Source organism: Trachinotus anak, unplaced genomic scaffold (genome assembly GCF_046630095.1).
Source record: "Trachinotus anak isolate AG129_WGS33_773 ecotype Australia unplaced genomic scaffold, CSIRO_AGI_Tana_v1 ptg000007l, whole genome shotgun sequence".
Classification (NCBI taxonomy): Eukaryota; Metazoa; Chordata; class Actinopteri; order Carangiformes; family Carangidae; genus Trachinotus; species Trachinotus anak.
The window spans coordinates 17,839,553-17,853,707 of record NW_027273858.1 but is presented as its reverse complement, the minus strand read 5'-3'; the positions used below and the strand labels follow the sequence as shown (position 1 = coordinate 17,853,707).

At 41.1% G+C, this 14,155-nt stretch overlaps 1 protein-coding gene across 2 annotated transcripts in view; it reads right to left on the bottom strand.

Annotated features, from left to right (window-relative positions):
• Positions 1 to 14,092, bottom strand: part of LOC139623153 (striatin-like) — a 28,201-nt gene extending 14,109 nt beyond the window's left edge. The window contains exons 1-2 of one of the 2 annotated variants that reach the window (XM_071481148.1): positions 13,737 to 14,092; positions 1,520 to 1,623 (exon numbers count right to left, since the gene is read on the bottom strand). In XM_071481148.1, coding sequence (XP_071337249.1) covers positions 1,520 to 1,623; positions 13,737 to 13,949 — 317 coding nt within the window. In that variant the 5' untranslated portion in view covers positions 13,950 to 14,092. The remainder of the gene's footprint in view (positions 1 to 1,519; positions 1,624 to 13,736) is intronic. The other variant, XM_071481149.1, reaches the window with a different exon arrangement.
• Between the last annotated feature and the right edge of the window lie 63 nt (positions 14,093 to 14,155).

Below are 14,155 nucleotides of genomic sequence, written 5' to 3'. Positions count from 1 at the left end.
AGTAGAAAAATATTTACTACAAATAGCCGGAGGACAATTCCGTACATAACAAAACTAATGACGATAGAAAAACTTAACTAACCTCTGAGCTGACTGGAGGAATGACAGAGCACTAACCTAGTTTGACACATGTCTAACTCAGTTGTGATTAGACTCTCATTAGCCTAGACAATCTCCCAGCTCAATTTAAATACCTGCAGCCAGTCATTTTAATTTCTGACTCATCCTAGTTTTCATTTTTCTATTTTTAACCTTCACTTATTCAGGGAGGACTCTGCTGATTGCTTGCGTTAATTTCAGTAATGCTTTGCTTCACGTTCATAGAATTCCCCACATTCCTAGCTTGTAGTTGTCTGACAAAACGAGGGTCTTCTCCTGTTGGCCACAGAGCAGATAAGTACATCCTCTGTGGTTGGTGTTGAGGGAGGAGACAGTGACTGGATTGTTTGGCTAGCGGCTACAAGGACACACCATTAAAATCATCAAAATATGAGCTACATCTAACATCTACATTTGACTAACAAGAAAGGATAATTTTGGTTCATTACAACTTCGACTAGGCGAGAAACAGAAGTTGCCAGAGGATTAGAAAGGTAAACAAAGGTAAAACTGACAGGGAAATGTCAATAATAATCCTGCATTACACCACAGGAAAACTGTGTGACACAACATGATTAAACCAAGTTGCCATAACCTGAAATGACCTTTTAATAATTCATCCTGAGCTATGCTGATCGAAAGACTTGTCATAAATACTTTGTTAAATTTTGCAGAGGACTACTGTGTCAGAGTCCATTCGATATACTTGATGGCTTAGAGACACATTAACAGAGATATGTTGAAATCAGCAATATCTTTCTGCTCTAGGGTGCAGCCATGCGTCAAGGAGGAAGGCAAAATGTATCACCACCACTAGCACTGGGACATTTTGTGTGATGGTGACAGGCCAGTGAACTTGAGAATGAGAACAATGTCGTTCTTCTGGTTTGCTGGAGAAAACAAACTGCGACGGTGACCTCGTCTTGGGTGGAGAAAGGATTCCTCTTTTCTCCTTTCCCATACCATCGTCAGTGCAGAGTCATCAGCATCTTACAGCAGACAAAGCCTTCCTGCCAACACATGCTCTCGTCCACAGACATCACACCAGCTGGACTCGGGGGAATCTCTCTGGCGGTCTCACTCCATTACTGCCTCTGCTGACACCAGCTGAGACATCTGACTGGTACTCATAGAGCGTAAACACGAGGGGGCTGGAAATTCTTTTAAAACACTAGCAAGCCATTTACACATTATCAAAAAGAAATCCTGTAGTAGAGATGTGCGGAGGGCCTCTATGCAGATGCTGCAGATGTTGATTTGTTGACCAGTCAGAATCTCACACTGCCACATTTCTCAGAGGCAGGATTTTATTTTTAGGAGCATGCAGACCATGGAATCACTACAGATGTTGCAGACTAGCTGGGGTATTTATGTACATTGTGGGAGGGCTGAAGCAGCAGAGGGCAGTAAAGGCACTCACCTCTCTTGCTTCAGCGCATACTCCAGCATTTTGATCCTCCTCACAAGGTCTTTCTTCAAGTTTTCCTGGCCTTTCCTCTCCCCCTGCAGGAAGGCGATTTGGGCCTGAAAACACAAAAATAGGATTGACAGGTCAGATTTTAAAGTGGTATGAGACTTACAGTAGTTGCTTTTATAAATAGAGTCAACGTTTCTGGTGTTTTGGCACCATAGATTTGAACGAGCTCGTAACAAAGACTTGACTTAAAAGACGACCTCAATGAGGCAACATCTAAGAACAACCGCTACTGTTCAGACTGAAATAGGATGATGTCAAATCAATATGCGTGGCATGATGGGAAATAAAAAGCCAATCTGTACTATTCTATTTTAATCTAACCTACTCACTCTCCCACACATCAACCACCCCCCCCTCCCTCCTCCAAAATCCCTTCCCTCTGCACAGCACTGTCTCTCCTCAGTAACAGGCAGCAGCTGTTGACGCATTCAGTCTGAGTCAGCATTACATTACATTGCTGAGTACCACACACACGTATACATGCGCGTGTGCATGCGTATGCTCGCTTGAATTGAGAGCAGTGGAGGCCAGCTCACAGTGTGGTATACAGCACAGAGAGGGTCACACATTGAGCAAAAATGTATCATGTATTAAAAATATTTTTCCTTACAAATGGAAAAAAAAAGAAAAAGAAAAATCTGCTCTCACTATTTTCTCCAGACTGATTAGATTCAGCTACTGCCTTGTATGTGTGGCATGATAACAAATTTAATTACTAGGATGTTGGAGCATGGAGTAAATTAGCTTTAGGCAAGGCTAGATGTAACTGCACTCAAGCTAGTGTTAGCCTTGAGCGTCAGTGTTAGCCCTGAGTGAGGTTACTGTGGTGTGATTGTTACCTCTGTGAAACTTTACATGCTGTTTCTTTGCTCTTTTTTCTTTTTGGAAATTACACATTTCTACAGCATAGTAACTGTTATATTGTGAAACAGATTCTGGTCTTAACTCAGTTTTTACTAAACATGTAGTTACTGCCTTTTGGCTTTGTAGGGCAGTATTTTTGTGTCATACACCTAAAATGAACTAACTTTTGTTTTGTTTTACATTGTAATACATGCTTATGAAGTTGTCATCACAACATGTAATCTGAAAGCCAGAGAGGGGAATCAAAACCAGACAACCAAATCTGTCCACAGTCCGTTCAGTATTTTAAGGGTTACAGCAAGGTGAAGACTGCCAAACGGCTGCAGAAGCTGCTAAACTCTCTAAAGGCTGTGTTGTTTACAGAAAGGAGGATAAGCACGCTGTTGTTTCCATTTCAGCACTTCATCAAAATTACACTCTCTTAAAGATCATCTCAGTTGTTGAAAATTACCAGCAAGACAATGAGCATTAGAGGTGGATCTAAGTGCCACTCTGTAGTTAGTAAGTAGAAGATGGCAGAGTAACTGGATATTTTGGATTAAAACAAATGGCAAACAAAATCTGAAACAGTAAAATACAGAAGAGCAGTGGGAAGATGTTAGACTCATTTCAAATAAGGATAAAGAATAGCGACACGAGCCAAACTGCTCCTGCCTAACTTCAAAAAGAAAATTTCTCTTGGGAATGAGTCAAGGTCTAAAACCACAAGTTAAAATCTTACAGGGAATGAATATTGACTTGATTCCCTGCCTTTCACTCTACATGCAAAGGATGGTGCGAGTTTGAGTGGGCTGGATCACAGTTTCACACAGATAGCAAGTAGCGCTGCTGCTGCCTGCAACGATGAGTCACAACAGTACTTCAATCTGCCTCGTATTAATAACAGCATTTCTTACCATACACAGTTCTCTACGGAGACACTCAAAACAACTTGACTGCTATAGCTACACTGCCCTTAGGATTTAGAGTACTAGTCCACCAAGTTTAGTTGGCATCAGTCATACGCTAACAGTCTGTGTAGATGCCAGCAATTGATGCTCTTGAACGGTGGGTCAGCACAGCACATACATCACTCTACCTATTATATTTACACAGACTCCAATTCTTCATACTTCCTGCTTAATGTGCATCTAACCTCAGCTGGATCTATACTAATGCATTCAGGATTGACAACATTGTTAACAACGTTTAGTATGCATCTGACTTCCCACATCCTAGAGCCAGTGTCACTGAGTGTTAACAAAGAAAGCCCAAACAGGTTAAACCTCACTCAGGCTCAGTTACAGTAGCATGGAGCAGGACAAACAATGAATAGAGAAAATGGCAGCAAAGCTCCAGTCGTCATTTATGAGTGAGTAAGCCATCGATTTGTTTACCTGATGAAAATGTTGATGGGTCCTGGATAAAAAGCAGGTTTTTAGATATGACAGGAGGAAAAAACTTGGCGTAGATGACAACTAACTAACAATTAACTTTGTGCTGTCTCTGGAGGATCAGAAAGGAGGCACATAGAGGGGCACAAATAGGGCATTAGGGAAAATATTGCATATGGAAAATTATCACTGTTTGGATTGGGCCAGACTGTGCAGCTCCCAAAATGACTTACTCTGGCTAAAGTGGCTCCAATCCAAATATCAGTGAAGACCACTGCCTCAAGGCACTGCCACGGTATCACATGCAACTGGGCCGCAAAACCTTCAGATACCTCATTAGGCTAATTGCAGAGCTATTTTCCATTAAATGTCTCTCGATGTCCAGCTGAACGCGGTCGATCTTTTGGAATCGAATGTTATATCATCACTGAGCAGAAAGGCAAAAAACAATAAATCACAAATAAAAAGTGTCATGATTTCTTCAACAGGGAAAACATCTCACTTAATTCCACAGCGAGAGCTAAAGCATAGCCACACATTAAAGCCCTACCTCGAGAATGTCCTATCCAAAACAATGACAAAGTGTAAGAACAGCTTGACACGTTGTTATTTTGGATTCACTGAGTATAGCACCTCACATTTCAAAAAAAAGAGACTGCACACTGGCTCATTTTCCACTGTAGATGAAAACTGTACATCTGTGTTGATTGAGATAGTGAGCGACCATTCACTTCCTCATCCACATGAAGCACTGGCCCAGGGACCCCGGCGTCCTGCGGTGCCAGAGATAGAGAAGAGTGCTGCTCTGTGAATCTCTGGCTCACCATCTCTCCTCCATCAAACATTAACCTTGGGAGGAATGCAATGAGTCAACTTGGGCCATAAAGAGACACAGGAAGCATTTAATTCCCTGCCTCACACTGACTGCATTATTGGGCTGCTGGATAAGGGCTCCTTAGTCTGCCTGAGTAAGAGACATGTAGAATGGGGCATCCATCTCAGAGCGCAGGACCTTTCAGAGACAGGAAAAGGAGGCAGAACAGACAGGCTGTGGAGGAAAACAAACTCCAGCCACTGGCTAAATTCTGGTAAGATAAGGTGAGAGAGTTGGTCACAGTGCCCTCTGCTTTGGCATACAGTCAATCCTAGTTTAGAAGTCGATTTTCTACTCTCATTTAAATTAGTAAAACAAGGAGAAATTGACTGACATCAGTTTCCAGTTCTTATCACACTCTGAAACACATTTGAGGACAAAAACACATAAAAACTACACATACAAACATAGTTCAGCTCTTTTCAATAAACATTAAATAGAGATTCAAATTTTGTGTCTCTTTGAGGTTGATGTCATTTAGGTTTGTTGAATGTGGTTGTTGCAGCAAAAATCTAAGCAGGAAAAAGCCTTTGTTTCTTCATGTTTAAGTTAATATGCAGACTATTTAAACACACATTGTTGGCAGTGGATTAAGACATAGCAGGGACTTGTCAATTAAAATGTTCAGTCAGTGAATGTATAATGCCGATCAACGATATCCCTGCTATTTATACATACAGAAAACCTTACAGTCTGAGATTTGTGAATTCCAGACATGTTTTCTTCCAGACTTGTTCTGCATCATCGCCAAAGACATCTACAACACAATGAGGCCATTTAATCCAGACAGAGTGAACACTGTGAAAAATCTAATACGTCTCAGCGGCAAGACTGAGCTCACTCCATTTGAAAAAGAAATTCAGCGGATACTCATACAACCACAGGGCCTACACACAAACAAAATGGTCACACACACTGTCCCTTCGACCGTGGCCAGTGCTGAAGAGGGAAAGGGAACTGGTGTAAATCCCACATTTACAATGCAAACAACCTTTCTTTCCACGAACACAAGGTTTACTCTCACAGTTACTGCAAACCAATGAGCACCACGATGGCCAACCTGATAACAAGCCAAGTACATTCCACGCATGCCATTACACTAGAAGTAACAGAAAAAAATGCAGCAAAACAACAGAAGCAAGACTGAGGTGCTGGGGACTACTGTAAAACAGCCACAGCAGTGTATTTCCCATTTGTTGATGGAAAACATCACCACAGATCAACGTAACCTCTTTATGGCTTAAAGAGCTCACTTCAGGTAACCATGAATAGTTATATCTTACAATATCATTGCAAAAACACCAGTAATCATCACTCTAATAATAATATTTCTTTATAAAAATGTATTCTAAACAGCTTCTGTCTCTGATCGGAAAAAATCATGATCTCTGTAAGTAAATGGAAACACGTAGATTTCCTTAAATGTCATTTTGTATATTGTTGTGTAAACTGTTCAGGTCCACTTTCACTTATTTTTTTTATAGATTTGTCTGTTTCATTTATAATTTAAAGACAATAAAACATTCAAAGACAGCTTCATACATAACTTCAATATATGCATTACAGACAGTGATGCAGTCTTAAGAGATTGTCGCTTTTCTGTTCAATCCTGACAGGTTTTAGGAAAACATTATTTGAGGGGTGGGTGGTATGGATAAAATCCTCATAATATCTCATCATGATGATGTTCATGATATAATACATTTCTGTTGGGAAACTTGTAATAGATGACATGTAGATATCAGGTTTCTGCGTGGTTCACAAATTAAAATTAAGACACGATAATATCACATAGAATGAAACTCTTTACTTTTTTACAGTCATACCAGATAGAATGTAAAAGTATGAAGTAAAAACAACAATTTCTGATACATATGAATAGTTAAATTGGTGCAACCTGGACCAGGATTTGCAGTATAAATCCATTTAATTTAATTTAGTACGTTTATTGAGGACCCTTAATTCATACAGACATGTTTTTGGGCAAATCTAGCAAATAAAATTCTGGACAAATCAGAGTTTATCATCATACTGATGTAAAAATCATAAAATCCAATACCGCCATGAAGCAGACCTGCTCAATGATTTGCAACATTTTCAGCACATACAGAGATATTAAAGGAATAGCAGCGACAATAACAATGGTAGGCCAATATTTCTGTATCACAGAAACATGTAACATAATTCTGCCCACCCCTAGTTACAAATGAGCTGATTGTGACTATGATGACTGATTTGTAAAATTAAAGTTGAGTTCAGGTGGATTAACCCTTTCCCCTACTTGAGGAACTTCAATAGCCACTGCAGTTTCACATCCAGCTGTCTCTTCACCTCCCTCTCTGCTCAAGATGGTGAGGCTAATTTAAGTGTTTACACTTAAATACAACTGGTCCTCTCTTCACAACCACATTCTCTCATGGGGAGCATCTGTAAAAAGGCTCCATACTGATTGTATGTTCACATAATACACAATCATCTGACTGTGTGGGTGTGGGTATCAAATAAACTGCCAAGTTTAATCCATTGTTCCATTTTGCCCCTGCGGTGCCACAGCAGCAGTGACTTACAGAGTGAAATACTGAGGACCTGTGATCATGGCTGGAGCTCATTCCTCCAAATGCAGACGCTGCACATCCGCACAGCTCATGCATGCAGGCACAGATTCAGGATTGGTCTGAGGGTCAGGGTGAAACAGTGAGCTGCTCAATCTGTGATTTAGTAAAGATTTCTGCTCAGTTATCTGGAATGAGCCAAGCTGCGCCTTTCCCCTCTTGTACAGTACTCAGAAAACCAAAGAAAACCCCTTTACTGCCAGAAATCCACCAGAAATAGATCTTCTCTCTTTTCCTGAATTGTAACAGACAGATTTGTTGTTTTCATCTCATCACCAGTTTCCACTTGAGCTTCATTTTACACTCTGCCGTCACACAGCTGACATCAAGTTGACACTGCAGTGCTACCTAACAGGGGGTGCAAACAAAGGCACTATGTTGGGCTTCTTGAGGACATGGGTGCTGCATCCCATGTTGCTGCATTAATATTACATAAGGCTTGTGGTGCACATGCACATACTCACACATGCAGGCAAAGAGCTGCATTTTTCACCATCAGCATTTTCTCTGACAAATGGGTTATGTGACTGTAAGGTGTGGTCCTGGCAGAACCACAATGAAACAACAGCAACAACAATCTAGAGAGCTAAGTTTTACTGCAGAAGGGGGAAATATTATTTATGAGGATGACAAGTCTGATGTTGTAAAAAAGTGGTAGGTTTGTCTGTATTTGGTGTAAAATGTGATCTTCCTCCTTGTAACTAGCCAGCACCCGCAACAACGTGCATTTGTGTGTTTTAAGAGACTGAACTTATATAGATGTGGGCAAGCATCTCAGACAGAGCTAGTAAAGTGCTCCATTTCAGAATATGAATTCGGAGAAACAGAACAGATGCAGACAGAGACATTGCCTTCCAATAAAAGGCAGTCAACCACCAAGAGGCAGCAAGGAGGCAGCTGGTGCCCTTTGGCCTGTCCTGTCTCTCTGGCATGGCGGGCCTGTCAAACAGGACTCTGGCTTCCACTTTTTAGCTTCAGGTGATTATATCGCTTCTTCTCACAGACTTTCTTAAGGAGTATTTTCACTTTTCAAACACACCCACAGACGAGCAGAACCAGTCACGAAATCTTCAGCATAAGAAGTCTGATGTTCTGTTGTTGATTCTGACAACAACCAGTTCATTCTTAACATTTTTAGATTTTTTTCATTTATTTATTTATCTTTCAAGTTTTTGCCTTTATTGGACATTTTTTTAGGGAAGAGAGGGAGAGGAAACATGGGGGAGAGGGAGAAGGGTATGACATACAACAAATGTCCATGGCTGAATTCCAACCATGGACGGAGTTATGTGACATGTTCTGTAACCATTCATCCATCTTCATAACATTTTTTTACTTTAATAGATGTAGATAATAGTGCAGAATAAAATTAGATAACTTGTGCTAATACTTCATTACTGTAAATAAACAAAATGTATGATGCTGACATATGGTTTTTCTAAATGAAAAGGTTCCAAGCTGTACCCAGTTAAAAAGTCATATCATAAGTTGCACAGTGTAATTAAATATTACATGTAGAATAGGTTTTAAGAATGGAATAAAACTTTCTCTCTAACCATTTACTTTAAAGCAAGAAAACACTGCTGTGCCATCACTAAGTGTGACTAACAACAAAGCAGATTACATCACACTGAGACAAGAGCAGTTTGATCTGGCGAGTACTCCAATTTACAACTCTGACAGACCGGCGACCTCAGATCTACTGTAAAACTGGGGGAGGCAGGCAACTTTGTGGCACGACCAGGCAGCTGTCCCGCACACCCACGTAGACAGACGAAGGCTGTAAGTGTGAATGGAGGAAGGAGAGGGGAAGAACAGGCCGACCAGGCAGCTCTAGAGCACAGAGTAAGGCTCTGGTGCGAGTCCAACAGGGACAGTGGAGCAAAGCACAGAGGACCAGGCTTTAGTTAATAAACATGGCCCCCTCCAGGCTCTCTAACAGGAAAAACACAAACCCATTTCAACTACTTACTATTATCTGTACACAGTGAATATTTGATGTGAACTGCAGTAACTGTCTTTGTGGTGCTTCTGCTGAACATTACCGCAGTCTGTCTTAAACCAATGACTGAGGACGGGGCTGATTCTTTGTGGTGTGCTGTACACACAGGTTACACGAGGAAGGATGTGAGCTGTTGTGTACAATTAGTTTCTCTGTGAACTGGTATTTTTTTAACATTTGTTGAGCCTTACTGTCTTTGTCAATGCCCAAGAGCAACGATACTGAGTGAGTAACCAGTACTTATATTTTTGGTGAGGAAGCGTGTGCTCTGCTTTTTTGTACTTTCCCACTCTGAGGCGCTTACTGAGAGGGCAAAAATAACTGCAGCTTGGGGGTTGATGTAGTATCGACTGAGGAATGGCGGTGACTCCCACTTCTGAATTGCTGAATGCCACAGTTTGTGTATGTTTGTGCGTGGTTCAGTCCTTCTTTTTGCTGCACTGTTGAGCTAAATATGCCTCAGGCTTTGCCATTAGTGAAAGTAAACATGAGATCACAGTAATAAGTCATCTAACTGAGGCAGAATAATTCTAGGCTCCTCCTCAGTTGGACATGGAGAGAAGTAATCGAATAACGTGGGCCACATAATCTTGTTCCTGTTAAAAGCTTTTCCTTGAGAAATAAAAGGGTAACTTCTAGCCTATGAGAATAACTGGGTCCACGTTTCAGTCTGCACCCACATGAAGCCACCTTACACCCTGAGTCACCTTCAACCTTCTGCTGGTGTCAAATTATGGCTGCTGACAGATACTTCTGGCAAGGAGATACCCTATGGAGCAGGGATTTCCCCATAACTGGAGGGCCGATGAAGCACACTGGAGCACTGCCTGGCCTGTATAGGCCGTAACTCGACTCAACCTCAGTCATTGGGCCCATAAAAGATCTGTGCTCATCAGTATTGCAGGGTGACATCAATAGCTCAATATCACAATACTAAAAATGTTTATGATAGATACACATTGCTGTTAGGCAAAGGTATGCAAAATCAAATTCCTGATCAATACAAAGTAGTGACTTCCACTGTTATGGATTAAGTCAGAAATCTCTGCAGATGTGTAAAACAAGTTGCTCTTTAATTGCAATTAGCTTGAAATCATTTCGACAACAGAATATTGTAAAACAACAACAACAGAGACACAATGCAATTACAATGATAACTGCTACATGATTACACTGAAGTTTCACCCTCTCCAACTACACAGTGCTTTAAAATTAATGGCAGCATACTGTGCATATACTGCTAACTAAATAAATACACTTGGTCTGGTGTGAGCCATTAATCAAACTTGAAACCCCCAAAATTGGACAAACCCATCATGTGGTTTTAGTGCCAAAATTAAATTACTGATTAGTCAAATAATTGTTCAAGCATTCAATGGGAAATTAATCAACAACCATATTGATAATCAGTTAATTAAAGCTGAAATGATTAGTCAATTAATCAAACTGTAAATTCACAGAAAATGAATCAACTACTATTTTGATTATCAAGTAATCATACAAGTCCTTTCTAAAACAAACTCTCTGCCTTTAGCTTCTGAAACGTGAATATATGCTGGTTTTCTCTAAAACTCGTTTAACCAGGACTTTTGATAGAATAAATTATTACACAGTTAATCAATTATGGAAATAATTAGTTACAGTCTACAATTGATTGAAGCCATTTAATCAAGCAAAAATTCACTTGTTCTAGTTTCAGTTGCTTTGTTTTATGATTGGAAATTGACTATCTTTTGGTTTTAGGCTGTCAGACAAAATAACAGTGAAGATGTGCATAGGCCATTTCCACCATTATCGTTTGACAATTTCAAGAATGAAAAACAACCTGATTAACTGATAATAAAATGATCATTAGTTTGTGCCCTAGTTACTTTCATAACAGAGATAACATATGACAGGCTGACTAGAGCTGTAACCTATCACTCGCTAAGCAAATCAACTTGATGAAGTCAATCAATTGATTGTCAATGACCACTCAACTGGAGTCTAATCATGAGTGACTGCAGCCTATGCATTACACAGACACCACACATCAGCAGGACAAGTCGGGAATGTACAGTACAGTTTCTGTACTGCTCCAGTAGAGAGGAGTGGCTCTGAGCATGACCTAACAGGCTGGCTGGACGACATTCCTACAAGCCCTGGGGTTCGCCTTCCTCCCAAACAGCGACATAAAACATAACTTCAACTGTTTTCCATTCAGTGTCTGAACAACCAACAACAACAAAAAAAAAAAATCCTGGGAGGAGACTGAGTATTCACTGGGTTGTGAAATCACTTTGTGTACATTCTTATAGGGCTTTTATCTGAAACCATATATTCACCTTCTTAAAACATGCAATATTAACACGTCAGTGTGATTCTGAGATTAAAACACATGTCTATGGACATGATGATGAACACGACTAAAGCTCTATGCCACTACAGCTTTTCCTTTATGTCTATTTATGTTCATACATGTCTATTTATATTCATTTCAGTGACTCTCTTTCTTCCTCTGAGTGGTCTCTTCACTGAACATTCCTCCACCAATATCCTCTACAGGTAAAAGTACTACATATGTTTTCAATATGCAATATGTACACATCCCACAAGGACACAACAAGGTTAAATCTAAGCTTTTCAATACTTAATTAATCATTATTGCTCTGGTACAGTGCAGCACTAGCACAGAAACATGTCCTGTGCTACAGTGATGAGACTATAATTATGAGTGAGGACTCTACTGGAGCTCAAAGGATGTTCAAATCATCAACCAGCCTCACGTTTAGGATGAGATGCAATAGAAACAAGAACTCAAATTGAGCGCGCACCATTTTGCCGCCACAAACAAACCACCCAATAAGCCATTTGGCAACCTCACTGTGCTTTGCCGCAGTTGCTGCTGCTTCGCTGATAAGCTTGCTTCATGACAGCAGACAGGAAGCTTAATACACAGGCCAGACTGAAAGTGCTGCATGAGGGTGATTAGTCAAAACTCTACTACACTGATCAGGGTATACATGACCAATCTGAAAACAATGCAGTGTCTCCCTCCCGTCTCTTTGTTGGCTGAGGTCAGTCTGTCAATGGGGCTGCCTGCTGTTAAACCCCAAAAGTCAGTGTTGGCTCTTGTCTGTGATCCAACAACAGTGGCCCCACAACTGGGTCAAAATGATGGAAAAGAATAAGAAAAAAAAAACACTGTGCATGGGGACTCAAATTATACAGTGCTAAACTGTAACAATGCCTACTTAAATTCTGGATGAAAGAGCCGTCTGGCACAAGATGTCCCAAGTCATTTTCCCTACTGTAGATAATTAAAGTACAAAAAGTGAGTTAAGCAGACTATTGATGTCAGTTTCTTCCTACAACTCAGTTAGACACACAAACATACAAGTCATGGGGCTTCAAATATTGTAAACATAGTTTCAGTGAGCCAATAAAAGCCAACAGGGGTTAACATATTCACCTACAAATATAGCTAAGATGATCACTAGAACATCACAATCAACCATGGAAAAATAATAAAGGTTAAAACAAAATAAAAACTTGATGGAGAGAAAGCTGCAATTCTGGAAGGACTGGTAACCACAACAAAACTGGGATGTCTCAGTGAACAGACGTGAACTTCTAGTTTAAGCAAACAACAAACATTAAGTCCAGTTTTTGTCAGGTTTCCCTTTAGAAAATTGTAGTTCGCAGCAGTTAAACCTCTTGAACCATATAAATAGCTGAATACTGAAGTTGCTCGGGGAATCAGGTAAGGGTCGGATATACTACTAAAAGGATGAACCAATTAATTAGACAAATTAAAAGCATTGTGACCTTTACCAAAGACAGACACGACAGCATTTTTGATTTTTCCCTCAGGAGTGGCAGTGACATGGCAGCTAGCTTATGATAAGATTCATAAACAAGACATAATGAGACCTCAGTCTCTTTTGTGATGTATGCTGTCTGTCAGCAATGACAGCTCTCAAGAAAACTACTACTTTTCCTCCACCTCATTTTGCTCTGGGTTTAGAGGTAAGGTGCACTATAAAAACAAGGCGGGGTGCTATACATTTAGCTATAAGTAAGCAGGTAACGTTAGCCGGGTTTTTTTCTCCATAACGTTTTTGCACTGCACTTCAACTGCTTTGCTCGTAACTGAAGCTTTCGATCGGTCGTTTAATTACATCCGTCGTTATATAAACATGCTCTAGTCTTTCTTTCAACTCCTCAAGGCAGCAAGCAAGTTCAGTGGTTTCAGTCATAGTAAATAGGTCTCAAGCAGTCGTCGTGCAGTCGGGTCAGGGGGGCGCTACAGCTCCTTTAGCTCCTGGGCTAAAGCTAACAAGCTAGCCTGGAAACCAGAACAATCAAACACAGAAACTCAACGCGAGTTACCAGAAAGGCCCCGGTAGTGCCATCAATATGTGGTCCTGTTTACACTGAATGCGGCGGTTTTTACCTGTAATTCGGCCCGCTCCACCTCCCATTGTGCTCTCTCTACTTCGAAACGGGCCCATTCGTGCTGCAGGAAGTGCAAGATCCCCGGGATACTGTACTGCGCCCTAGCCGCCTCCCCAGCGTCGCCATCAGGCAGCGGTCCTTTCCCACCGCCGGGTAAAACGGAGTTGTTATTGTTGTTGAAGAACACGCCGGGCCCCGCCTGTTCGTCCATGGCCGGGCTCGGTGGAAAGGTCTGTCCGTCGTCTCGCTGAGTCTGGGTGCTAGATACCAACGGAAGAGCAAAAACCTATCGACGGCGCTCCGTCTGCTCGGCTCGGGGGAATGAACTCACTTTCTGACAGCTAGCTGTCATTGAATGACGTCAGCAACAATGGCCACGCCCACAGCATGTTGGCTGGGGGCGCTCGATTCGCTCAC